Below are 26,598 nucleotides of genomic sequence, written 5' to 3' on the forward strand. Positions count from 1 at the left end.
ATAGAACCTTATGTATCTCAGGAGAAAAAGATACAAAGAATTAATATAATGTATGAACAACATAATATGGGAATCCAATAGAAGAACTAGAATTTTGTCTGGGAATCTTTTAAATCCATATTCTGTATCAGAGATTAGTCAGTTCAGTTGGATTCAGTTCCATGTTCAAGTAGATAAGCAGTGCTTTGTTTATTTATATGCACGATGTTTACATAAATGTGGAAGAGGATAAAAGATAAAGCGCTATAAATATTGCCGCTAGAGACTTGTAATCCAAATTGACTTTGTTCCAATAATCATCACACTGTGAATATAGATGTTTAACCAGCCTCTGATCCACTTATGCCGTCATCCAGACTGTATTTCTCCATTTGCCTCATTTGCCTGCAAGACTCTTTTTGTGCAAGAGACTCATAATTGTGACTTATTACTTGAAGCCTCATGTGAAACTTTATTGGATGGTTTCTGAAATCAGAATGTTCTACTTATTTTACTAATTTGTTTAAAAAGGAAATGAGATTACTTTGCCATGGCTTTTTTGGTACTTTTTATGTTTTATGTGACTCAAAACTTTTAAATAATAGGTTATGTAGTGGTACCAAGAAATTCACATTAGGTTGTTGTTCCTAGCATTTGATTTTTCCCCTTTTGGGTTAACATTTGTTGGTTTTAATCTCCTGGTGCCCATTTGATTCTTCTTCTTTTTACAAAGATTACTGATGATAATTCCCCAGTCATTCCTTTGAACTACATTGTTACTCTTGCTTTATTGCCTTGCATATGGTTTATTTCTATAAATGTTCTATAGGTCCTTGAAAAGAATGTATATTCCATTGTTCAGTGCAGTGCTCTGTAAGTGTTCTTGGTCATGTTTATTTATTGTGTTGCTCAAATCTTTTAGAGCTTTACTGATTTCTGGCCTATAAGATCTTTTAGATACTGAGAAGTTAAAATCTCCCTGTATGATTTTGGATTACCATAATGTTTATGTATTTTGAGTCTATATCATTAGATGCATATACATTTTAAATTGTTTTCTCATCCTGTGGAATTAAACTTTTAATGTTTTCTGCCATGGGGTTGTTGACTGCCATAATTTAAGCAAAGAAAAATTATTTTGCTAAACTTTAATTATCACCTTTTGATATAAGGCTTTGGGTCAGTTCAATGTTGTGTTCCCTGCTTTTCCATTCAGGTTATCAGTTGATTGGGAGCCACTCTGGGGTGAAGCTTTGCAGGTGGACAAAGGTATTTATTTATTTTTATTCAAATGTTATTTCTATGACATGCAGCTTTTATATGGCTATTATATGCAGCCAATAAAGTTACCATTTAAAGGTCTAATTTAATAAAATGTACAGATTTTTCAATGAATTTTTTTAAACGAGTTTTGATGGATGTAGAACCCATTTCCACTAACCTCAATTAAGATATAAGCTGTTTTCCTCACCCTAGTGAATTTATTTTTCCCATTTCTAGTCAGTAACTCTGTCCCCGACCCAATTATTATTTCAATGGCTATCCCTGTCACTTAGTTTTGCCTTTCTAGAATTTCATATGAATGGGATAATACAATGTGCAGTCTTTTGCAAGTGGCTTCTTAAATTCAATATAATATTATTGAGATGCATTCATGTTGTATCATGGACCAATAATTCATTCATTGATAGCTCGGTAGTATTCCATTGTATGAATACACCACAGTTTTTGATATTTGATAGACATTGGTCTGTTTTTAGTTTTGGCTATTATGAATAAAACTGCTATGAATATTCTTTCACAAGAATTTTTTGTGAATGTATATTTCAATTTTCGTTGGGTAAATACCTGGAGATGGAATTGTTGGGTATAGGCTAGGTATATATTTAACTTTATAGGTAACTCCCAAACTGTTTTCTGTGTGGTTGTGCTATTTTATACTTGTATCAGCAATTTAGGAAAGTTCTGTTGCTACACATCTCACCATCATGTGGTATTGTGTGTTAATTTTAGTCATTCTAATGGGTATGAAATAGTATCCCATTGTGGGTTTAATTTACATTTTGGTGGTGATTGTTAATAACTGAAGAACACCTTTTCATGTTCATATTGGACCTTCATACTTATAAAGTGTTCAAATCTTCTGTCCAAACTGGGTTGTTTGACTTTATTTTATTGATATCAAGAAGTTCTTTATATATTGTTGATGCGAATCTTTTGTCAGATATGCATTGTGACTATTTCCTAGTTTATGGCTTCCCTTTTCATTTCCCTAATGTATCTTTTGAAAGTTTTAATTTGATTATAGTCTAGTTTATTGTTTTTTTTCCTTTATAGTTAGTGCTTTTTGTATTTTAAGAAATCTTTGCCAACCTCAAAGTCACAAAGATATTCTAGTCTTCTAGAAGCTTCATATGTAGTTTTAATATTTATGTTTAGGTCTGTGATTCACCTTGAATTAGTTTTTATGAATGGTGAGATGTAAGGATCAAGGTTCATTCCTCCACCCCCAAAATGGATATCCAGTTGTTTTAGCATGATTTGTTGAAGACTTTTGTCAAGCTAAATAACAACAGAGAGAGACTCTCTAAGAGAAAATGATGTTTATTTGGGAATAGAGCATTGCAGTGGGAATATTCATGCCATGGTAAACTATGTGTGTATTCAGGGAAGTAAAGGAAAACAAAGGTTTTGAAAGGAAAAAATGAGGATTACATAATTGTTTTGAAATAATTATCCTTGGCTACAAAGGTCAGTAAGAAGGGTGATGCCAACCTGAGGTTAGGCATTTGCTGGGCAGATGTCCTTGCAAAAATAAAAGGTTTTGTATAAGATTGTGATGGTCTTTGTGCAAGGTTGTGGTTTTTGTAGAAGCTTTTTTGTTATCAGGCATACAGGTGTGAGAACCCTCTCTTCATGGGCTTCCCCAGCTCTGTTTGTCAGGGTTTCCTTGACATTAGTGACTCCTTTTGATTCTGATAGCCTTCACACTTCCCTATTTTAACTAAGATCTTTCTCCAAAAGCATCACCCATCAATCATCCTGTAGTAGGTTTTGATGTCCCTTGATGCTGGGGTGGGCCTTTCCCAATTGCTGGTCTCTTCCCATGTTGGAAGTCGTGCTTGTTGAGTAGGAGTCAGTGTCAAAACCCTTTTAACCACATTGGAACAGAAAGAGAGGTTGGAAGGGAGCGATTCTTAGGCTAAGTCTACCTGGAGTCCATTATTAAGTTCTTAAAGTTCTGGGCCAGCATTATTTTGTTAGGAGTTGTACTTCTGCAAAAACTTAACAGGTAACAAATACAAAGTTTAAAAAGAGAAAATACAAAGTGAACTTAATAGTAATATGACAAATCCAGTGAGCCATGAACCTAGGCTTTCAGATAACCAATTGAATAAATCAAATTACTGTAGGGAATTAGGTGAGACCTGTTGTAACCTGTGACCTATTTTGTTATTTTGTGTGTATCGGCCTCCACTTTGTCAGAGGAATTCATTCAGGTACAACATGTAGTATTAGCAATGACACAGACATTTTCTTATTTAACCAATGTATACTAAAGGATTTCTTAAATACCAGCAGAAACTATTGATTGTAAAATTTCGATCACATCATTATCCAGCCAAGTGGAAAAGGTAGCATTAAAGGGGGTAAATGTCTCATTGTGATGTGAAGTCTTATTCCCTTGTCTGGGGAAGGCTATTTACAGTGTTGAATACGTCAACTTTTTCTCCTGGTTTGTAGTTAGAATATCTGACATTGGGACAGTTTGATGAACTTTTTTTGTGGGATCCATATATCAGGCATGAGGCTTGTTCCTTTAAATTCATCTTGTTGCAGCTTATAGGGCATTAGGACAGAGCAGCTTTTGTTTTGAGTTGGAGAGTTTTGCAATTAGTACCAAATATTGGAGGAAATTAGGGGGATTCAGGATCTAGTCTAGTCTACAGTTAGACAAAGACTTGACAGTGCACAGGGCTACACTCTAATAACAGGTGTATTATAGGTTTTTTTTTTTTTTTTAGAAACATAACTTTTTCTCTCTCTATTTTTTTTTTAATTTTTTTTTTCTTTTAATTATTAGAGACGGGGTCTCGCTCTTGCTCAGGCTGGTCTCGAACTCCTGAGCTCAAACGATCTGCCCACCTCGGCCTCCCAGAGTGCTAGGATTACAGGCGTGAGCCACCACGCCCGGCCTTTTTCTCTCTATACTGATCACATAGGAATTTCAGATTTAAAAACCTTGTAAGGGTAGGAAGCCAAACCAAGGCAGACTTTAGATTTTGTTTATAGTCTTAAGGTTCTTGGGTCTGTCAGGAAGTGACAATTTTTACTCAGTCACGGGAAGGCTGGGGACTCTTGAAGTCATGCACGAGACAATGAAATGTCAAAGCCTAGGTAATATAACCAATGTGTCTGATTATAACCTGCTTATAATTAGAGAGCAGATTTTTATTGAATTTATATAGATAAAAATAAGAGTACTCACAAAAGTTTCTGAATTTTAGAGGAATCAAGTAGGAAGAAAAAGCAAATGCCTTCACCTTTGTTCACAAAAGTATACTTTACCAGATTGGTGGAAACTCTAGATAGCTTATGAGAAAAAAATTTCTTAAACCTGGAAAACAAAACATTTAAACAATGAACCAACAATGATTTAAATAAAAGTCAAAAGCATTATCTTTATCAGTTACTTAATTTCTTTTTCTTTTTTTTTTTTTTTGAGACAGTCTTGCTTTGTCACCCTGTGTAGAGTGCAGTGGCGTCATCATAGCTCACAGCATCCTTAAACTGCTGGGCTCAAGTGATCCTCCTGCCTCAGCCTCCTGAGTAGCTGGGACTACAGGTGTGCACCATGTCGCCCGGCTAATTTTTCTATTTTTAGTAGAGACAGGTCTTTCTCTTGCTCAGGCTGGTCTCTAACTTTTGAGTTCATGCAGTCCTTCTGCCTCGGCCTCCCAGAGTGCTAAAGTTAATTTTAGGTCAGAAACAGTTAATTCAGGACTTTGATCCTGAGGAAACCTGCCAAAGATATCAAAAGATTCAAAGGATTACAGGCGTGAGCCACTGCACCTGGCCCTTAATTTCTTGTAATTAAATTTTTGTTTTGCTTGATCTGATTAGCAGTTTTATGAACTCATGTTTTTTTTATTAGAGTTCTAGAAATTTTTATTTTTATATTTAATTTTAATTTAATTTTAATTTTTAGTCCATTGATCTTAAAGTTATCAGAAATCTATGTTCAAGAGTCTTTTCCTTGAAAAGTAGTTTGGACTTTAGCTAATTGCCAACATTTTTAGAGAGGAATTCAGAACAGTAACTGTAGATAACAAAAACTTAGAATGACCATGGTTAAGATCTGATGAAAGTTCCCAATACAAGGAAATTTAGTTAATTTTATTCCATGCAGCATTTTAAGATAACAGCCAGAATCATGACCAACAGTATCACAGGATGACCATCAGACTTTTATAAATTTTATATAATCTTTAGAATACATTAATAACATAGCCATACAAATATAACTTTAGAAAAGATTTAATACAAAAATCAAAATTATGACTGATAGTATATTAGATTTTTATGAATTTATATAATTTTTAGGATATTTATATCAATAATATCCACATACATATAACCAAGAGAACATCTAGTATCACATATTATTTTTGGCAATACTTCCCATACAATTTACCAAATATGTATAATTATTCCTTTGAGACTTGCCAGAGGCCCAACCCAACTAAAAAATCCTAAAGTTAATTTTAGGTCAGAAACAATTAATTTAGGATTTTGATCCTGAGGAAACCTGCCAAAGATATCAAAAGATTCAAAACACTTGATCAAAACAGAATCACAGGTCACTATTAAATAATATTTACTTAATCATAGTGATAATCAAAAGACTTTAAAAGCAATATGGAAAGCTACATGGATGTAAAAACCTTAATCCTTTTAAAGGTTAGTTTTCCTAAGTACTCAAAAACCTAATAAAAACAACATAGGAAATTATCTTGAAAAAATATAAAATCTTTGGCTTTTAATTTTAGGCCAGTTACCAAAAAGGTAAAACAAAAACAAAAACAAAACAACCTTTTGTAGTTGATTGCTTCTCCTAATGGGAAGCATTTTTACATAACCTGGAAGTGAGACCTGACGAAAAGGCTATTTGAGTTTAATCAGACACAGGAAAAGTATGTCCAGAGTCAGCGCTGTAGACGATATTATAGAGGAATGTAAAAAGAAAACTAGTATCTTGAGCAGGGGAATATATGGCTCTTAGTAACAGCATAGGAAGTTTTCTTTTCTTTTTTACGTGGAATAATTCAGACCTATTGAGAAAAGCCAAGAGTACAAAATCAAATTGTACTGGAGGAAAACATGCTTTTCTATACCTTTAAGATAAACATTTTAGCTTCAGGCCATAACAGCAGAGTTAGACCCGGAAAAAAGAGAAAAGTTATAGGAGTTGACAAAAAGGTTGAAGGAGAGGGGTTTCTCGCCCTTGCCCAGCAAAAAGATACACTTTTCGAAGGAGAGAAAGAGCAGAAGGCCTATGACGTACATATGACCTGCAAATCACATGCAGTGAGGTACAGCAAAATTTAACTTCTGAGATGTAAACCTGAGGAGTTCCAAAAAGAACAAATTTTACCTCAAGAAATGAAATTACCATTCTGAATGAAAAAGGCAGTATTTCCAACCTGAAACTGGGGAAATTAATTAGATCTCAGCAAGAGAAGATGGCCGTTAATAAAAGAGATTTTAGAATTAAAAATCAGCACCCCTTGCAGTTTTTTGATTTGTTAAGGGCAAATCAAGACTTTCAGAAAACCTTGTTCTAACATAGGCAGCCAAATTTTTTAGTTTTGTATTAGAGTATTTTTAATATCAAAGCTCAATCTTATAAATAATCCCCTTTTAATTATAGCCAATTTAATCACACTCTAAACTCCTTTCATAATTTCTCTCTTCGGGACCATATCACGATTTTACTTGGACCATTGACAACATGCTTTGACTTTTGCTTGAGCAGGGCAACCTCAAACTCCTGGGCTCAAGCGATCCTCCTGCCTCAGCCTCCCGAGTAGCTGGGACTACAGGCATGCGCCACCATGCCCGGCTAATTTTTTCTATATATTTTTTAATTGTCCAGCTAATTTCTTTCTAATTTTTTTTTTAGTAGAGACGGGGTCTCGCTCTTGCTCAGGCTGGTCTCAAACTCCTGAGCTCAAACGATCCTCCTGCCTCGGCCTCCCAGAGTGCTAGGATCACAGGCAAGAGCCACCACGCCCGGCCGCACAATATTCTTTCTCATACAAAATTATTCTCTTTTTAACGTTCCTTACAAAAAATACATTGTCATATTCATAATTTTCTTCACTTCTTTCTCTTCTACTTACTAGTTCCTTTCTTATTTCTATTTCCTTCATAAATCTTTATAACAACCTATAAATAACCTCTGAATTAGAGAAAATTATTCTTTAGAATATATAAAGAACATATTTTAATACTTTTCTTATAATTTTTTCTTATTGAAAATATTTTTGGACACATTTTACATACAAATTAATCTATACATTAATTAGAATTTTAAACTGTTAGTAACCTTAAATTTTAGTGAAAACTTAGGAAGCAAGAATCTTTAATTGTCTGACACTTACCAGTATTTTATAGATGAGAACCATTTCATAATTTTTAGAAACATGTTTCCCTATAACCTTTTTATTTTAGTTGGCAATGACCCATTTCCCGAGTGCCTATTATTTAATTGAACATAACCTTAAGATTTAAGATTACTTCAAAAGTTCATTTAAAAGTGTTTATCCCAGTTACATTTACCCCATTTATTTATTTTTAAAAGTTTACCTAGATTGCTTATGAGAACTGAGATATTAGACAAAGCTAGTCATCATTTCAAGTTAATTCCCTATCAAACATTTTATAGCTTCTAGATATCTGGTGTTTACTTAAGTAAGAACCTCAGAGTTAAATATATAGGTATTTTGATGATAACTCAGAAGAGACAGCTGTTTTCATTGAACCAACAATATTAAATTAATCTTACTTATCACAAAGATCATTCTGTTAGACTAGGTTTATAGTTTTATAACCTTAGTGCCAAACTCGGACACCTTAAAGTACCTATCAGAGGCAAACATAAAACTGACCAGTAAATCTAGGCAAAAATGTATACTGACAATTTTGAAAACATTTCTATTTTACCAATAATTTTAAAACCATCCTGTTTATTAAAGACTTACCTAAGTCATGTGAATTAAAAGACATTTGAGTTAACCACTATGTATTTCTTATGAGTGCTTTCTGCCCGACTATGCCAGATTTTATTGCATAGACACAACATATAATAAATGAACATATGTATAAACACATTATACATACACATAAGTGAGTTCTTACAGCATTTATTTCAGAATTTTAGTCATGAGATAGTAATACAAACTCATCGGTTTATTAAAAAATGTTAGATCCAAACTATATTTTTGACAAAATTTGAACTTGTTCCTGTGGCTAACTTTCTTTTCTCTGATTGGCAATGTAATGAAGGGCTGTGGATAAAAATTTTAGGTAAAGCAGTTTCCATGGCAGTTTGATTTTAAAAAACGGTTTAATACCCTGCCCCCCTCTTTTTTTTTTTTACTTTCAAATGAGTTTAAGGTTAAATTTTCAATGTTTACCTTTAAGGTGGTACTGCCTGAATTGTATAAGAAAAACAAAATCTCTAGGTAGCTTGAATTGGTAAAAATCTATCTTTTGTTTGCCTGTCTAGTTTGGTTAATTAGCAAATATGGGCAGGGTAGAATTGTAGAAGTTTCTTTTTTTTCCCCCTGGCTTTTTCTTTTTGGTCTCTGTGTGGCAGAAAAAGCAAACTTTTTGTGTTGGACAGAGATACCTTATATTATTGCTTTGAGCTGAAGATTTTGACTTATTCGGTCTGAGAACCTAACTTCTATAAACATATGTCTAGTTCTTTTTCTTTTAGATTATTAATTTTTCAATTAAGTGTTCCATCACCATATATAATTGCTAGATGGGCAAACCTAAATTTATATTTCTAAAAGGTGTCTTGATTGTTGGTTACCATGGAGCTGTTATAATTTGTAAAGCAATTAATTTGAAAGCCTTTTAAGACTTCTTTCTCTCTCTTTTTAAAAAATCTTTGCTATAATTCCATATGCAGTGAGTTTTATCTCAATACCAGTAGAAAAGTCAGCAGGTTCAAAGTAGGTAGAGTGAAAAAATATATATAGAGAGAACTTAGAAGCGTCTACTTTTTAAGTCTATAGTTGCATGTTTTTTGAATAATGATCATTTGAGCTCTGAATTTTCCTTGAAGTAATTTGCCTATCAGTTTAAAAATGTCCAGAAGAATGGGTCATAGTATGTAGACAGCTGTAGTCTCATAAAATCTGCCATGCCTTAATATTTGAGAATCCCGTTCTGTTTCTTATTATGTTGCAAAAGCAAAGAAAATCCTATAAATCCTATCAGGGAATGTCAGGAGTTTAGACTGGTGTTTTAGATGTTGGCAACTGTCCTAATAGTTGTTACTTAGCCATCCTGTGCTATAACCATCCAGAAGTTTATTTTTGGTTTCAGAAGATTTTCAGAAACAAGCAAGGGAAAAAAGTCAAATCAAATGAAAAGAAACCAAGAAAGAGTGTTCACAAAAATTTTAACCTAGGTGTGCAGATCAAACAAAATATTAAACTTGTGCAAACCAGAGACGACATGCCTCACAGAAAGAATGTAAGTTCTATAGAAACCAAGAGTACTCAAGTCCAGAAAGAAACTTGTCTTTATGCTAGAAAGGACTTCCCAGGAAAGACAAAACGTGTATCATCCCAGGAGAGATGTATGGTTCTTTATTAAGGTGACCTTATCCAAACCAGATCCTAAATAAAGTAAAAAAGCCTCTGTCAAAAGGAGGGAGGCTCAACCTGAGGGAAGAGTCACACTGGGGCAGAAAAGGTGAGCCACGGAGGCAGAGAGCTCAAAGGGTTCAAGTGGGTAGCGTGTACTTTCCAAGAATCGCTGATTCCTTCCATTAGTGATCTTTTTCAGGTCCTGTTTCTGACACCATATATGTCAACCTGATTAACAGCGGCCTTTCTCTAGAATGAAATGATATTCATCTGGGAAGAGAGCATTGCCATGGGAATGCATATGCCATAGTAAACTGCATGCATATTCAGGGAGATAAAAGAAGAGAAAGGTTTTTTTTAAAGAGACAGAGTCTGTGTTGCCCAGGTTGGATTCAAACTCTTGGGCTGAGGTGATCCTTCTGCCTCAGCCTCTGAGTAGCTGGGACTGCAGGCTGTTTTTTCCTTTAAAGCCACCGTACCCAACTTTGAAGGGAAAAATGTGGAGGATTACATAATTGTTTTGAAATAATTATCCTTGGCTACAAAGATCAACAAGGGTGACACCAGTCCAAGGTTGGATAGGCAGGTATTGGGCAGATGTCCTTGCAGAAATATCTTTGTGTAAGGCTGCGATGGCCTGTGTGCAAGGTTGTCGTTTTTGTAGTCTTTTTTATTATCAAGCATGCAAGTGTTAGAACCCTCCCTTCATGGCCTTCCCAGGCTCTGTTTGTCAGGGTTTTCTTAGCATTAGCGATTCCATTTTGATTCTGACAACTTGCACACTTTCTTTTCATCATTGAATTACTTTTAGACCTTTGTTGACAATCCATTCATCATAGAAGGTTAGGCCTATTTCTGGATTCTTCATATTCTGTTTCATTGATATATTTATCTATCCTTATGCCAATACCATATTGTCTTGATTACTTTAGCTTTGTAGTAAGTCTGGAATTATGTAGTATAAGCTCTCCATCTTGGTTTTTTTATTTCCAAGAACCACTTTTCTAAGTTCTTTGCATTTCTATATAAATTAGAATCAGCCTGTGAATTTCTGCTGTTTGCATATTTTAACAGCTTTATGGAGATATAATTTACATACCATACAACTCACTCTTTTAAAGTATTATATTTCCTTTGCATTTGCTACTTGGCTTGCTGTTTGGCACGAGGGGCCTAGCTTATGGCCTATCTCAGCTTTCGACATGCCTTCCTCATTAAGCTTCATCACTTCTAGCTTTTGATTTAAAATGAGAGACGTGGGACTCTTCTTTTCACTTGAACACTTAGAAGCCATGGTGGAGTTATTACTTGGCCTAATTTCAATATTGTTAAATCTCAGGAAATATAGAAACCTGAGGAGAGGGAGAGAGAGGAGGGAACAGCTGGCTAGTAGAAAATCAAAACATACACAACATTTAGCAATTAAGTTTGCTATCTAATATGGGCATAGTTTGTGGTGCCTTCAAACAGTTACAATAGTCACATCAGTGATTACTGATCACAGATCACCATAACAGATACAGTAATGATGAAAAAGTTTAAAATATTGCAAGTATTACCAAAAGGTGACACAGAAACATGAAGTGAGCACACAATGTTGGAAAGATGGCGCTGATACCTAATGCCCAATGTCCAATACTAAACTGTGTACTTAATATCAAATACCTAACCACGTAACTAATACAGTCACTAACCAAGTGTGGCTATTGAGCGCTTGAAATGTAGCTAGTGTGAGTGAGGAACACAATTTTAAATTCTATTTAATTTTAATTCATTAAATTTAAATTTAAATAGCCACACAGGGCCACGCATGTTTCCCATAATGGGAAGTAACTTTTGATTCCAAATCTCTTTTCTGCATCTCTCAGAAAGCAGTTATCAGTTTCTCCTTCATAACACAAATGTTATGTGCATGCCTCATTGCTCCCATTGGAATATATGTTTTGTTTCATTTTTAAAAATAACCTTTTATTATTGCAGAAACAATATCTGTGCATTGTAGAAAGTTAGAAAATTTAGACAAATATAAATAAAAAAGTAAGACATTATATTTCCACCAAGCAAAATCAATACTATTAACACCTTAATACACATACATTCAATATGTCTGTGTGCATTTGAACCTGAATGAGGTCATTCTATAAATATAGGATGTTTATACTGTTTTATAACCTGTTTCTTTAATAGTCAATAATTTCAAGTTTCAATTTTCATTTCTGAACATACTTAAATTTCTTGAATTGACCCCTAATGACTATAAATGGTTTGTCCAAAGGAGTATCCAGTGTACGAACTCACATTTGATCTGTTAAGTCTCTTTTATAATAAAGACCAGTCTTTTTATTTTTTTTAAATGGCACTGACTTGTTTAAGAGTGAGGCCAGTTGTCTTGCACTCACGATCAGTAATGCTGACATTCACAACTGAAACAGTGATGACACTCTGCTCCCTCCTTTGTGCAGTTACGTTTTTCTCCTTGTTGCTAGAATTTTACTTAAAACATCCAGTTTGCTATCAGCCATTAAACTTTTTGCTTTTTTTTTTAAAAAAAAAAAAAAACCCTATTGATAATACTTGCCTGAACTAATACTTAATTTTGGTTTGTAAAATCGTATTTTTAAATTTGTCATTTCTTCTATATTTATTAGCTAGCATTATTCTGTAAAGGAGAGCTGTTTTATCAACTGAGGATATTTAGTTACTCTGAAATGCGTTCCTATTGACAGGGCAGTATAAGTGATTGATTTCTTTTTAACTATAGATTTTCAAAGTAGGAGTTGTTTTAGTAGCCACCTCCAATGGTGACACATTTTCCACCTCGTTTTTGAATATCATTATGTGATATGCATTTTCTTTCTTTCTTTTTTTTTTTCCAAGAAAAAGCATGAAGGAAGTTTTTTTTCCTTTTTCTTTTTTTCCAAGAAAAAGCATGAAGGAAGATGCATTTTTGTCAGTTCAGTCCATAATAGTTATTTTCTTTTCTGTCATCAAATTTTCACACTTTGGCTGGTGGGAACCTTTCAGCTGGTTCTTTGGTGTTTTATTTTTAAATAAAAATATTTTCAATTTTATTAAGGTATAATTGACATATAAGAAATTATATGTATTTAAAGCATACAATTTGATGAATTTTACACATGAATATACCAGTGAAACCATCTCCACAATCAAGATAATGAACAGTGTAAAAATTTCCTTGTGCTTCTTTGTAATCCTTCTCTTCTTTACTCTTGCCCCCCAGAAACACTGATTTGCTTTCTGTGACTGTATTAGAGAGACTCCACCCTACACCCCAACAAGTGCCTGGCCTGTGAAATGCTGTCCCTGCTAAGCTGAGACTCTTTCCCCACCAAGAGACTCTAAGGTGGGTGGGTAGCACTAGTGAGGGAGACCCCACCGTAACAAGTGGCCCGGCCAGCGGAGCCTCTTTGTCCTTGTGGGTCTGAGACTTGCCTCTCCACCCAGAGATACTGGGGCTGCCAGAGGGCACAGGCGAGGGGAACTCTGCCACACAAGCAGCCTGGCCTTAGAAGTCTGCTGGGACACTTCCCTTCTCCATGAGAAGGGCACACTGCACTGGCCTGCAGGAACCCCTCCTGTCCCCTCCGACAGCACCAGCAGGGACCAATGGGAGTCTCAGAAAAATTACACTGCACAGGCTCTGAAAATTAAACTGCCATTGGAACCATAGCACACAGTAGTCCAGGACCTGCATGTTAAATGGAAACAAAGTGACTACTAAAATAAAAGAATTAAATAGGATCTAGAGTCTCCTAACATAATAGACAAAATGTCTAGGATGCAACAAAAAAATCTGTCATACCAAGAACCAAGAAAATCACAGCTTGAATAAGAAAAGATAATCAGCCGACACCAGCACCGGATGAATCAGGTGATGGAATTGACTGGCATGGATTTTAACATAGCTGTCATAAAAATGCTTCAGCCATCATTTACAAATTGTCTTGAAACAAATTCAAAAATAAAATATCTCAGCAAAGAAATAGAATTTATAAAAGAACCAAGAGGGAATTCTAAAATCGAGAAGTACAGTAACAGAAATAAGGAAATTACTCATTGATGGGCTCTGTAGTCGAGTGGAGATGACAGAACAGAATCAGTGTCCTTAACAGATCATTGGAATGATCTGTGAACAGGACAGAGCCCTAGAATTTACCCAATCTGAACAACAGAGACAAAAATAGACTGGAAAAGAACATTAAGTAGAGCCTTAGGGATTTGTGGGACAATACGTATAAGTTGAATATCCCTATTTCTGAAATCTTGAAATGCTCCAAAATTTGAAATTTTTTGAACACTGACATGGAGATAAAAGGGAATGCTCACTGGAGTATTTCAGATTTCGAGGTTTTGTATTAGGGATGCTCACCTAGTAAGTACATTGCGAATATTCCAAAATCCAAAAAAATCCTAAATCTGAACCACTTCTGATCCCCCAAGCATTTTGGATAAGGGGTACTCAGCTTGTAATAAGAGATCCAACATTTATGTCATCAGAGTTGCAGAAGGGGAGTGAAAATGAGTGGTGCTGATGGCTGAAAATAGCCCAGATTTGATGAAAGAAAAAAACCTACAGCTTCGAGAATTTGACTGAACTCAAAGAGGATAAAACCAAAGACAAATTCACACCAAGATACCTTATACAATTAATGATCTAAAGACTGAAAAAGGAAAAAATCTGGAAAACTGCTACAGAGAAGCAGTGTATCACCTATAGGAAAATACTAATTTGAATGGCAGGAGATTTCTTATCTGAAACCATAAAGTCAAGAAGGGAGTGGCACAATATTTTTCAAATGTTAAAAGAACTGTCCACCCTGCATTGCATATCTGGCAAAAGTATTCTTCAAGAATTAAGGTTGAATCAATACATTATCAGATGAAGGAAACCTAAAAATTTGTTGCTAGCAGACCTACCCTTAAAGATTGGCTAAAGAAAGTTCTTCAAACTAAATTAAATGGTAAAAGATTCTTGGAGCATCTGGAAGGAAGCAGGAATAATGGAAAGACCAGAACTGTGGGTCCATGCAATAGATGAATATTTTTCCCATTTCTTTCGTAAATCATTCTTTGAGTGAAACAAAAATTGTAATACCATGTGATATCCAACACGATATTTAAAAGGGGGACGGTTTGAGGAATCTAAATGGAAGTGATGTTTCTACACTTCACTGGAAGTGGTAAAATGTTAATTGCAGAAAACTATGATAAGCCATGTAGGTATGTTGTAATACCCAGAACAACCACAACAAAAACTATACAAAGAGAGAAACTCAAAAACACAAGATCAGTTAAGATGGAATCTTTAAAATGTTTAAATAACCTGCAGGAAGTTAAGAAAAGTATAACAAGAATGAGAAGCAGAGGAAACAAACAGAAAACAGTGTAATAGTGGACTTATGTGCTTATATATCACTAATTATATCAAATGTAAATATTCCAAATTCACCAAGGAAATGTTAGAGATTGGCAGAGTACATGAAAAACATGTGGCAAATATATGATGTTTATAAGAATACTCACTTCAAATTTAGTGACATAGATAGGTTGAGTAAAATGATGGAAAAATATACACCATGGAAACAGTAATCCAAAAAGCAGGAATACCTATATTAATATCAGATTAAGTAGCTTCAGAGCAGAAATAATTACTAGACACAAAGAGAGACATTTCATAATTATAAAATTAGTACACACCAAACATAGCCTCAAAACAAAAACTAATAGAATTGAATAGAGAATTTTTAAAAAAATTTTAAAAAGTTGGGGACTTCAAAGCCCCCTCTCAGGAAATGCTAGAACTACTAGACTGAAAACCAGCAAGAATATAGAAAATGTGAACAACACATTTAATCAACAGAATCTAATTGACTTATATATTAATAGAACATACCACCCAACAGCAATAGACTGTTTCAAGTGCCTACGGAACATTCACCAAGATAAGACTGTGTCCCAGGCCATAGAACAAACACACCTCAAAAATTTAAAAGAAACTTCCATCATAATGGAATTATGCTAGAAATCAATATCAAAGACACATCTAAATATGTACATTAAACAACATGTTCCTAAATAAGCCATGGATCAAAGAGGAAACTTTAAAAAAATACGTAGAACTGAATGAAATTGAAAATAAAAGATATCTATAAGATTCCGCTCAAGAGCAGTGCTCAGAGGAAAATTTACAGCACTACATTCTTACATTAGAAACGAGGAATGTTTTCAAATCAGCAATCTAAGTTCCTACCACAAGAAACTAGAACAAAAAGAGCCAAGTAAACACAAAGGAAACTGAAGGAAGGAAATGACGTAAGAGTATAAATCAATGAAATTGAAAATAAGAAAATTTTATAAAAGCTGTGAAACAAAAAAACTGGTTCTTTGAAAACATCAATAAAATCAATAAATCTGTAGTAAGACTGGCAAAATAAAAAGACACAAATCACCAGTATTAGGAATGAAACAGGATATTATTACAGGTCCTGCAGCCATTTAAGGGATAATAAGGAAATGCTACAACCAATTTTATGTTGATAAACTTGGCAACTTTGATGAAATAGATCCATTCTGTGGAAACCACACACTATCAAAACTCAACCAAACTCAACGAAACTCAACCAAAATGAAATAGATAATCTAAATAGTCCTATAATCCTTGCAGAAACTGATTTTGTAATTAAAAGTCTCCCCAAAGTGAAATCTCTAGGCTCAGATGATTTTACTGGAGAATTTTACCAAACATTTAATGAAGAATTAACACCAATTTTATCTAATGTCTTCGCAAAAGTACAAGAGAGGGAAATACTTCTCAACATGTTTTATGAGGCCAGTTTTAACCTCATAACAAAACCTGACAAAGACAGTACAGTAAAGAGAACCAGTATCTCTTATGAACTTAAATGTAGAAACCCCTCAGCAAGATACTAGCCAATAGGATTCAGCCGGGTATAAAAGCAATCATATACTGTTACCAGGTGGAACTGATTCCAGCTATGCACAGCAGGTCCAGTGTTCAAAAATGAAAGTAATTTATCATATCAATAAACTAAAGAAGAAAAATCATTTAATCCTATCAACTGATGCTGAAAAAGCATTTGGCAGAGTCTAACCTCATTATTAAGAACTCAACAAGTTAGAAATAGAGAAATATTACCTCAGCTTGATAAAGAGTATCTGCAAAATTCCTACAGCTAATATCATACCGAATGTGAAAGCCCGAATGCTTTTGCTATAAGATTGGGAACAAAGCAAGTATGTCCGCTCCACTCCTATCCAATGTAGCACTGAAAGTTCTAGCCACTTTGATAAAGTAAGAAAAAGAAAATGCATACAGATTGGAAACGCAGAAATGTTAATAAAACTGTCCTATTTTGCAGATGACGTGATTATCTACATAGAAAATCTCAAGGTAATGGCAAAAAAAAAAAAAAAAAAATTCGTAGAACTAATAATTGAGTTCAGCAAAGTCATAGGATACAGTACCAGCACCCAAAACCAGTTGCATTCTGTGTATTAACAATAAACATATGAAAATCAAAACTAAAAAGACATTCCATTTACAGTCACTCCAAAAAAATTATATACTTATAATAGATTTACATTTAACGAAACTTACACAAGACTGGATGTTGAAAATTGCAAAATGCTGATGAAAAAAATCACTGAAAATCTAAATAAATAGACATATCATGTTCATGGAATAGAAGACTCAATATAATGTCAGTTCTCCCCAAATTAATCTATAGGTTTAATGCAATTCTTATAATAATACCAGTAAGGCTTTTGTAGAAATAGACAAACTTATTCTAAAACTTGAAAGACACAGGCCCTAGACGAGCTTAAATAATGTTGACAAACAGGAAAGAAATGGGAAGAATCATTCATCTGACGTTGTAGCTTACTATAGTGCCACAGTGATCAAGGCAGTGTGGTAATGGCTAAGGGACAGACAGAGACATACATCAAAGGAAAGAGTAGAGATTCCAGAAATAGACCCACAAAATATGCTTAACTTTTTTTTACAAAGGTGCAAAAGCAATTCCACGGTGGAAGGATAACCTTTTCAACAAATGATGCTGGAGCAATTAGTGTCCATTGGCCAAAACAGAAACACCCCAGAACGTACATATCAAAAAAATAAAAATAAAACCCCCTGCAAAACAGAGTTGTCTTAAACCTCACACCTTTAAATTTCCAAAATACATCATAGACTTAAATAAACTTTTGGAAAACAACATTTTTGAAACAAAAACCATGCCATCCTCTTCTCACACATCTCTATGTTTGTACCTTGCAAAGTCACTGTACTTTGAAAAATCCTTTTAGCCCTTCAGTATTCGGGTTGGATGTCACACCTCTGGGAAGCCCTCGCTGGTCCTGTGAGGCTGCCTGCAGTTCTTTCTTCCCGCGGGCTCCTCACGTGGCCTTTCCTCCACGCACCCACAGAGAGCTCTCTGGTCTCTCTTCCTCGTATAAGGACAGCAGTGCTATCAGATTAGGGCCCCACACGTAGGACCTCCTTTCACCTTAATTGCATCCTTAAAGGCCCTTTCTCCAAATACAGTTGCAGTGAGAGTTAGGAGTTCAACATGAATTGGGGGTGGTACAATTCAGTTCATAACAATGTGTATTAACTTCTCAGTAAATAATGAAGCATATAGTTCTTCAACTCTGTTTCTCCACTGGCATGTTATTGTTTAGAAATTACTCTGACTTTGGCATTTGGTAGACTTTTTAGTTTTCAGTGCTATTTGCAAGAGTTGAATGTTATGTTTGCTGCCTTGTATATTTTATTAGGAATTTGGAAGAGAATTTGTAGGCATAGCTATGCTGAGCAATATTTTTACTTCACTCCTTTTTTTTCAAATGCAAGTACTAAGTCAGGTAGGCAGGGAAATTTTTGTCAGAACAAACAATTAAAAGACTTCATGGTCAACTGACATCATAATTACGTTGATAGGATTTTATGTAATTTTCTTTCATTGTAGACTGCATTATGATATTAGTATGCTGATATCTCTGTATCTTTCTATGTGTAAATGCTACCCATCTGTGTCTCCTTTTTTTTTTTCTCCTTATTCATTGTTGCTGTTTTTAATTCCATATTATTTCAGTCACTCGGCCTCAAAATCTGAATTATCTTGGACATCTTCCTCTGTTTTGCCCCTCAATGGAGAATGACACTGATTATGCCTCTTGGTATCCTGCCTCTGTCCTCCACCAATCTTACCGTCATTGCCTCTCTCGCATAACCTCCTCACAGGCTTCACTGCTTCCACTTTTACTGAAATCAAGCCCATGTTGCACAGAGCGTTGTAGCAGATCTTTCTGATGATACCTTGAAAAGCTTGATATTATCTTGATTCCTACCCCAAGTTGATTTATTTCTTTAAATTACCTTCTTTAGTATACTGACTGATTTATGTGACTCATGTGATATATGGTTTTATCCCTCACATTAAATAGTGTTCTTTTTGGAAATAATCTGTTCCTTAAATACCTGCTGCTTGTTCCCTCAGCTGTCTCAAATATGCTCAAACTCTACCCATTCCATTGACATAGAATATAGTCCAGGATGCATTTCCTTATTCAAACCTCCCTATTCAAAGCGGAGATATTCTTGGATCTGAGCGCTGCCTGCATTGTTTAGGAGCCTCTCTTGTCTGTCCCCTGGCATTAGATGTTATTGTGCTAATATTATTTGAGGCAGTTGGATGGATTTGAAAATGAAAGCATCAATGATTTTCCCTATAGAGCTTTCAGAGTTAATGAATCATAGGTTTATTTCATTGGGTTTTAGAAAAAACCCAAAGCACTGTCAAAACACTATAATGCTATAATGTTAATTTTCTGCACCATGCAGATACCAGTAGGGATATTTATGGTTATGAAACACATGGTTTCTTCTTAAAAATGATGGCTTGGTGCTTTGTTTCTGTGCTTTGACAATTTTATTTAAATTATGATTTGTTTACTTGTCATAGTCGATGCTTCGAGGGAGAGGAGGTTGCTATAAACATACATTCTATGGCATTGAAAGCCATCGCTGCATGGAAACCACTCCGAGCTTAGCATGTGCAAATAAATGTGTCTTCTGTTGGCGGTAAGTAAAAACGAATGGTCGTAGTGACCAAATATGTAATGCTCTGTAATAATCAATTTGTGCCCAGCACACACTCAGACTTACCTAAAAGTTCTGCCGTTTCATTCCTAACATTATATATTTATGCATTTGGTGGTTTTTCTTGACCAATTTTGTCAGGAGGTTGTCAATTTTGTTAGTTTTTCTGAAGAACTAGATTTTAGCTTGAGGATCCTCTTCATTATGTCTTTGTTTTGTAGTTCACGAATCTATTACTGTTCTATTTTCTATTCTTTTTCTATCTTAAGTTGGACTGTTAGCTCATTAATATTCATTCTCCTATAAGTCTTTAATTTATAAATTTCCCTCTGTATGCTTCTTCAGCTTCTAATCATTACATAGATTTTGCTTACTAGTATGTTATCATTCAATTATGAATACTTTCTAACATCTGTGTGATTTCTGTGTAACTCAGGGGTCAAAGATTGCTTATTTTTAGTTACAATTCAGATTTTGGGGGGTTATATTTCGGCTATTTATTTTCAACTAAGTTGTATTATTGTTACAGAATGTGGTCTTTGTATTATAAAACAAATTATTTCAAATTTATTGAGAAATACTGTGTGCCTAGGGTATGGCCAGTTTTTAAAAATCTATTCATATGTACATGAAAAGAGTATATGTTTTAATTGTTGTGTAATAAAACAGCAACAGATCTATTCCCTGTTATTGATTATGTGCTTATTTTATTAGTTAGTGGTCTTTTTTATCTATAATAATGCCTTTTGGCTTAAAGCCTATGTTATCTGCTATTAATATAGCTAACTACATTTCTTTTGGTGATTTATACTTGCCATGTCTTTTTCCTTCCTTTATGTAACTTCAACCTTATATTTTAAGTGTGTTGCTTTTATAAATAAGGGTTTGGCTGGATCAGCTTTTTAAAATCAACTTTTCTGAAGTTGAATCTACATACAATGAAACAAACCTGTTTAAAATGATGTATTGTTCAGTGAGTGTAGGTGAATGTGTACACCATGTAACTACAACCGCAGTCAAGACATAGAACATTTTCATCACTCCTAGAGGTTTCTTTGTACCTGCTTCCAGTCAATTTCTTTCACCTCATCCCTGCCCCAGGTAAACTGATTTGCTTTCTGACAATATATGTTAGTGTGCTTTTTCTAGGCTTGCAGAATAGAATCATTTAGTATGCATTTTTTAATGTGGTTTCTTTTGCTCAGTAAAATGGTTTTGAGATTTATCCATGTCACTGTGTATATCAGTAGTTTGTTCCTTTTGTTCCTTTTCATTGCTGAATAATAGTCTGTTGTGTGGTTATGCTAGTTTGTTTATTCATTTACCTCTAGGTGAACATTTGGGTTGTTGCCAGATTTTGACTGGATTATGAATAAAGCTACTGTGAGCATTAGTGTATAAAACCTTTGTAGACAAATATTTTTATTTCTCTTGGATAAACACCTGTGTATGGAATTGCTGGATCTTAAAAAAATCCATTTGAACAATATGCCTTTTAACTGATGAGTTTGTTCTTATTTATGGTGATTATTGATAAATTGTTGGTAAATATTTATTTTTGTTCTATTCTTTTTGTGGTTTCTGTTTATCTTGCTTCCCTATATTTTTGTCTTTATCTGTTGTCCTATCTGGGATGACTTTTATGCTAAGGTATCAACTTGGCTGTTTTGTTGTTGGACGCTGGTCTGTTTATCTGGCTGGAAATACAAGCCCTGAATGTTGTCTTTCAGCTGGCTACAGCCCATCATATGTGGAATTGAATCTTTTATGGAAATTGGGAATATTTTAAGTAAAAGAATGCAGAATTCTCTCTTTTTTTCTCTCTTTGGTGCTTGCTATTAACCGATTTTTCTCCTTCACTGACAAATGCTTACTCTTCAGCTCCTCATTTCTCTATAGGCAGACTCGTGTCTCCATTGCAACTCATTTTGTTGTGGTCAGTAATGACCTGCTTACTAGCAAATCTAATAGAAGTGACTTAATTTTTATCTTAATTGAACTGTAGTGAAGCCTGCTAGAGAAGGACCACTCTTATTGGATTCAGATATGACAGTCTCTTCTAGTACCATCTACCCCCTCACCCCCCGACCACTGGCCCTTTGATGGTTTCTTTTCAATTTCCCCTCTTTACTCATTCTTTGCTGGATGCATTGTCTCTGATTCTGTCCTTTGGCTTTCTTTTGTCACTCTATATTATGAATAGTGCTGCAGTAAACTCTTCAACATACTGACTTCCTTTTATTTGAATGTATACCCAGCAGTGGTTGCTGGATACATGGTACTATATTTAGTTTTTTGAGGAACCTCCATACTGTTATCCATAATGGCTGTGCATTCCCATCAGCAGTGTATAAGAGTTCTCCTTTCTCCACATCTTCACCAGCATTTGTTTTTTGATAGTAGCCATTCTAACTGGAGTAAGATGAAATCTCATTGTGGTTTTGATTTGTATTTCCCTCATGATTAGTGACGTTCAGCATTTCTTTATATATCTGTTTGGTACTTATTTATACTCTTTTGATAAATGTCTATTCAGATCATTTGCCCATTTTTAAATCAGATTATATATGTATTTTTTTCTCCTGAGTTGTTTGAGTTTCTTGTATATTCTAGTACCTCATCAGATGAATAGTTTGAAAATATTAATATTTTCTCCCATCTGCAGGCAGTCTCTTCACTCTGTTGATTGTTTCCTTGCTATACAGAAGCTTTTTAGTTTGATATACTGATTATGGCCAGGCATGGTGGCTTATACCTATAATTCCAACACTTTGGGAGGCTGAGGCAGGGGGATCACATGAGGCCAGGAGTTTGAGACCAGCTTGGGAAACATATGGGGCCCTGTCTGTATAAAAAATAAAAAAAAAATTAGCCGAGCTTGGTGGCTTGCACCTGTATTCCCAACTATGCAGGAGGCTGAGGCAGAAGGTTCGCTCAAACCCAGGAGTTTGTGTTTGCAGTGAGCTGTGATTGCGCCACTGCACTCTAGCCTGGGCGACAGGGTGAGACTCTGTCTCTAAATTAAAGAAAAAAGAAAAAAAAGAAAAGAAAAGAAAAGAAATACTACTGATTTTTGTGTTTTGAATTTGTATCCTGCAATGAATTCATTTATCAGTTCCAAGAGTTTTTTAGTGAGGTTTTTAGGTTTTTTTGTACAGGAGATCATGACATCTGCAAATAGGGACAATATGTCTTTCTTGTTTCCAATTTGGATGCCTTTTATTTCTTTTTCTTGCCTAATTACTATGGCTAGGACTTCCAGTATTGTGTCCAATAAAAGTGGTAAATGTGGCATCCTGTTTTGTTTCAGTTCTTAGAGCAAAAGCTTCCAACTTTCTATCATTCAGTATAATATTAGCTGTGAGTTTGTCATATATGACTTTTATTTCTTGAGTTATGTTCCTTTTATGCCTAATTTGTTAAGAGTTTTTATAATGAAGGGAGTTGAATTTTTCTAAATGTTTCTTCTGTGTCTATTGAGATCATCATATGTTTTTTGTCTTATCATTCCATTGATGTGATGTATCATGTTTATTGATTTGTGTGTATTGAATCATCCTTGCATCCCTGGGATAAATTGTACTTGATTATAGTGTGTAATTTTTTTTTTTTTTTTTGGAAACAGTGTCTTGCTGTGTTGCCTGGGCTAGAGTGCAGTGGTGTCATCATAGCTCACTGCAACCTCAAATTCCTGGGCTCAAGTGATCCTTCTGCCTCAGCTTCCAGAGCAGCTGAGACTAAGGCATGTACCACCATGCCTGGCTAATTTTTAAATTTTTGTTTTTGTAGAAATGAGGTCTTGCTATGTTGCCCAGGTTGCTCTCAACTCCTGGCCTCAAGCGATGCTCCTGCCTCAGCCTGTGTCATATGAGTTTGGTTCTATTTGTTGCTTTGTCTGTTGGAATTGTGTTATTTTTCTTGCCTTTTTACATGTCTCATAATTTTTTTTTTGTTTGTTTTAAAGTTGGACATGTAGTTTAGGGCATTAGAGACTGAGGTGGAGTTTTGTGTGTGTGTTTGGAAATGGGCACCCCTTTCCTTCTGTCGGGCATTTATTGGAGTTGAGTCAATCTAGTCAGGAGCTGGGCTCCAGCTGAGGTTTGTTGTCTCTGTGCTTATTCTTAGTGTACCATGGGCTTCAAGTTCTCCCTGCGTGTAGCATGGGGGCTGGGTTGCCACAGGCTTTTCCCCAATTCCCTCACAGATAAAGGCTTTTCTTCCATAAAGGATTTAGGAGAGTAGCTTCCAAGTGGCATGTCTTGTCCCTTTCCCAGGCCTGCACTAGGAGGCAGGCCTCTTTCTCTGGCCTTGCCAGCGTGAGAGGGAATATTTTGCCCTCCTTACCAATACTGAGTATTGTCAAGCTTTTAAATCCTTTCCTAGCTGTTAAGTGAACATGTTATTTTTGTTATCTTGTAAGTTGTTAATTTTGAGCAAGTTAATGTATTTTATGATATAACACTAGAAACATTTTTATTGAATGTTAAAATCTAACCAGGGTGACAGATTTTATCACTGTTATTTAATATATTTGTGGATGTCCTGGCTAATGTAAGGTGACATGAAATAAAAATGTAATAAAAATATTGTAAAAGAGGAACTGTATCATAATATATGACTAGATACCTAGGTAATCTAAGAAAAATAACTGGAAAAGTCTTACAGTTTATAAGAGAATTTAAAAATGTGACTGGACACAGGGTAATAACACAGAAATATAGTTTCTTTAACTGGTAATACCCAGATAAAATGAATAATAGGAAATATTCGTTCATAATAAGGAAGTAAAAACATGTAAGATCAAAAATAATCTAAGAGGACTCTGTGATTCTCCGGGATAACGGATAATGTAGAAAGCAGCTCTTAGAAAGTTCGCATCCCTTTGTTTTGTGTAGCATCATTTAGAACAAACCTTGGGAAATGTTGGAATGAGACAGGCCGCGTCACCTCAAGGAGATCCAGTGCCTGGTCAACCTCCAAGATTTGACTGATGAGATATATAGTACTAATAACATAACAAGAGAATGATGCATCATTATGAGTAGAACTCAAACAACCACAAAAATGTATAAAGAAGGAGAGTTACAGAAGTAACCATCATTCTTTGTCTAAGCATACTGATTTAGGATGTGACTAATTGCAAAACATATATGGCTGGGGCTGTGGCTGCAGTTTTCTCCTGCTGAACAGAGTGGGAAAAAATGTCCACACTCATGATCTCATTGAAAGTTGATCTCTCCCTACTTTTGTTCCATAAGGGAGATAGGAGAGAAGGTTCCAGGAGTTTCTTGCCTTTTCTCAGGCCTGCATCAACAAGTGCTCTTTCTCTGGCCCTCCCAGTGTCATTTCCAAACCTAAGTGTTCCAGCTTTCCTCACCCACTTTATGAAATGTTGACATAGTTGGTAATAACATGATGGCAACATGTTGCCTTGTTTGTGTATGTACATAGTTAACATGATTAAAAGCAAGAAAGAGTGTTTTGTCAATTTGTAACTGGAATTGACTCAATTAGGACCAGGGGCTGGGCTGAGATGTTGAGTGACTTTTATTCTCTGTTCACTCCTCTCTGCTAGGTGTCATGACTTAAAACAAGTTGGAAAATACTGCTCTAAACAGTTGAGCTCTTAGGAGGAAACCAACCCTGATTTTGTGATTTTTATGGACTACTTCATAGCAGATGACTGGCCAAGCTCTCATTACAAGGAGTCCTTCAGAACAGTGGTCCCCAACCTTTTTGGCACCAGGGACCAGTTTCATGGAAGACAGTTTTTCCATGGACTGGGGGTGGGGGTGGGGGAATGGTTTCAGGATGATTCAAGTGCATTGCATTTATTACATTTGCAGCCACTCCCCAGCGCTAGCATCACCACCTCAGCTCTACCTCAGATCATCAAGCATTAGATTTTCATAAGGCGCTGCAACCTAGATCCCTCACATGTGCAGTTTACAGTAGGGTTCACACTTCTATGAGAATAATGCTGCCACTAATCTGACAGGAGTCAGAGCTCAGACGGTGATGCGAGCGATGGGGAGTGGCTGTAAATACAGATAAAGCTTTGCTTGCTCACCTGCTGCTCACTTCCCGCTGTGCAGCCCAGTTCCTAAGAGGCCACTATTAGGTCTAATAGACGGGTACCAGGCCTTGGCCCAGGGGCTGGGGACCTCAGCTCTAGAACTTTGTATCTTGTTCCTAGGCACCATACCAATCCAGTGGGCACTGAATGGCGGTGGAAGATGGACCAGCCTGAAATGATCTTAAAGGAAGCCATCGAAAACCATCAGAACATGATTAAGCAGTTTAAAGGTATTTATCTTCCCTCTACAAAGAAATGTTATTACCTGTTAATAGCCTGAATCAAATTGGCAGAGGAATTGCTTCTTTGGTAGGATTTTGTCCCCACTGGCAAATTTTCCTATAAGGAAGTGAAACGTTTGTAGAAATATTATATCTATTTTGGTCTTTTTAGCTTTTATATCTCATGTGATGGAAGAATTAAAAATTTAATCCAAAGCATAGCAACTTACAGTGTGGTGCACTTGATCTGTAAGTTTTGCTGGGAACGTATCATCATCCTTTTTAAAAACC

At 35.3% G+C, this 26,598-nt stretch overlaps 1 protein-coding gene across 1 annotated transcript in view; it reads left to right on the forward strand.

The window, feature by feature from the left end:
- Positions 1-26,598, forward strand: part of TYW1 (tRNA-yW synthesizing protein 1 homolog) — a 171,889-nt gene that overhangs the window by 42,872 nt on the left and 102,419 nt on the right. Inside the window, exons 9-11 of the mRNA XM_069485639.1 lie at positions 1,196-1,248; positions 19,874-19,992; positions 26,207-26,316. Coding sequence (XP_069341740.1) covers positions 1,196-1,248; positions 19,874-19,992; positions 26,207-26,316 — 282 coding nt within the window. The remainder of the gene's footprint in view (positions 1-1,195; positions 1,249-19,873; positions 19,993-26,206; positions 26,317-26,598) is intronic.

The sequence above is a fragment of the Eulemur rufifrons genome, chromosome 14 (genome assembly GCF_041146395.1).
Source record: "Eulemur rufifrons isolate Redbay chromosome 14, OSU_ERuf_1, whole genome shotgun sequence".
NCBI lineage: Eukaryota > Metazoa > Chordata > Mammalia > Primates > Lemuridae > Eulemur > Eulemur rufifrons.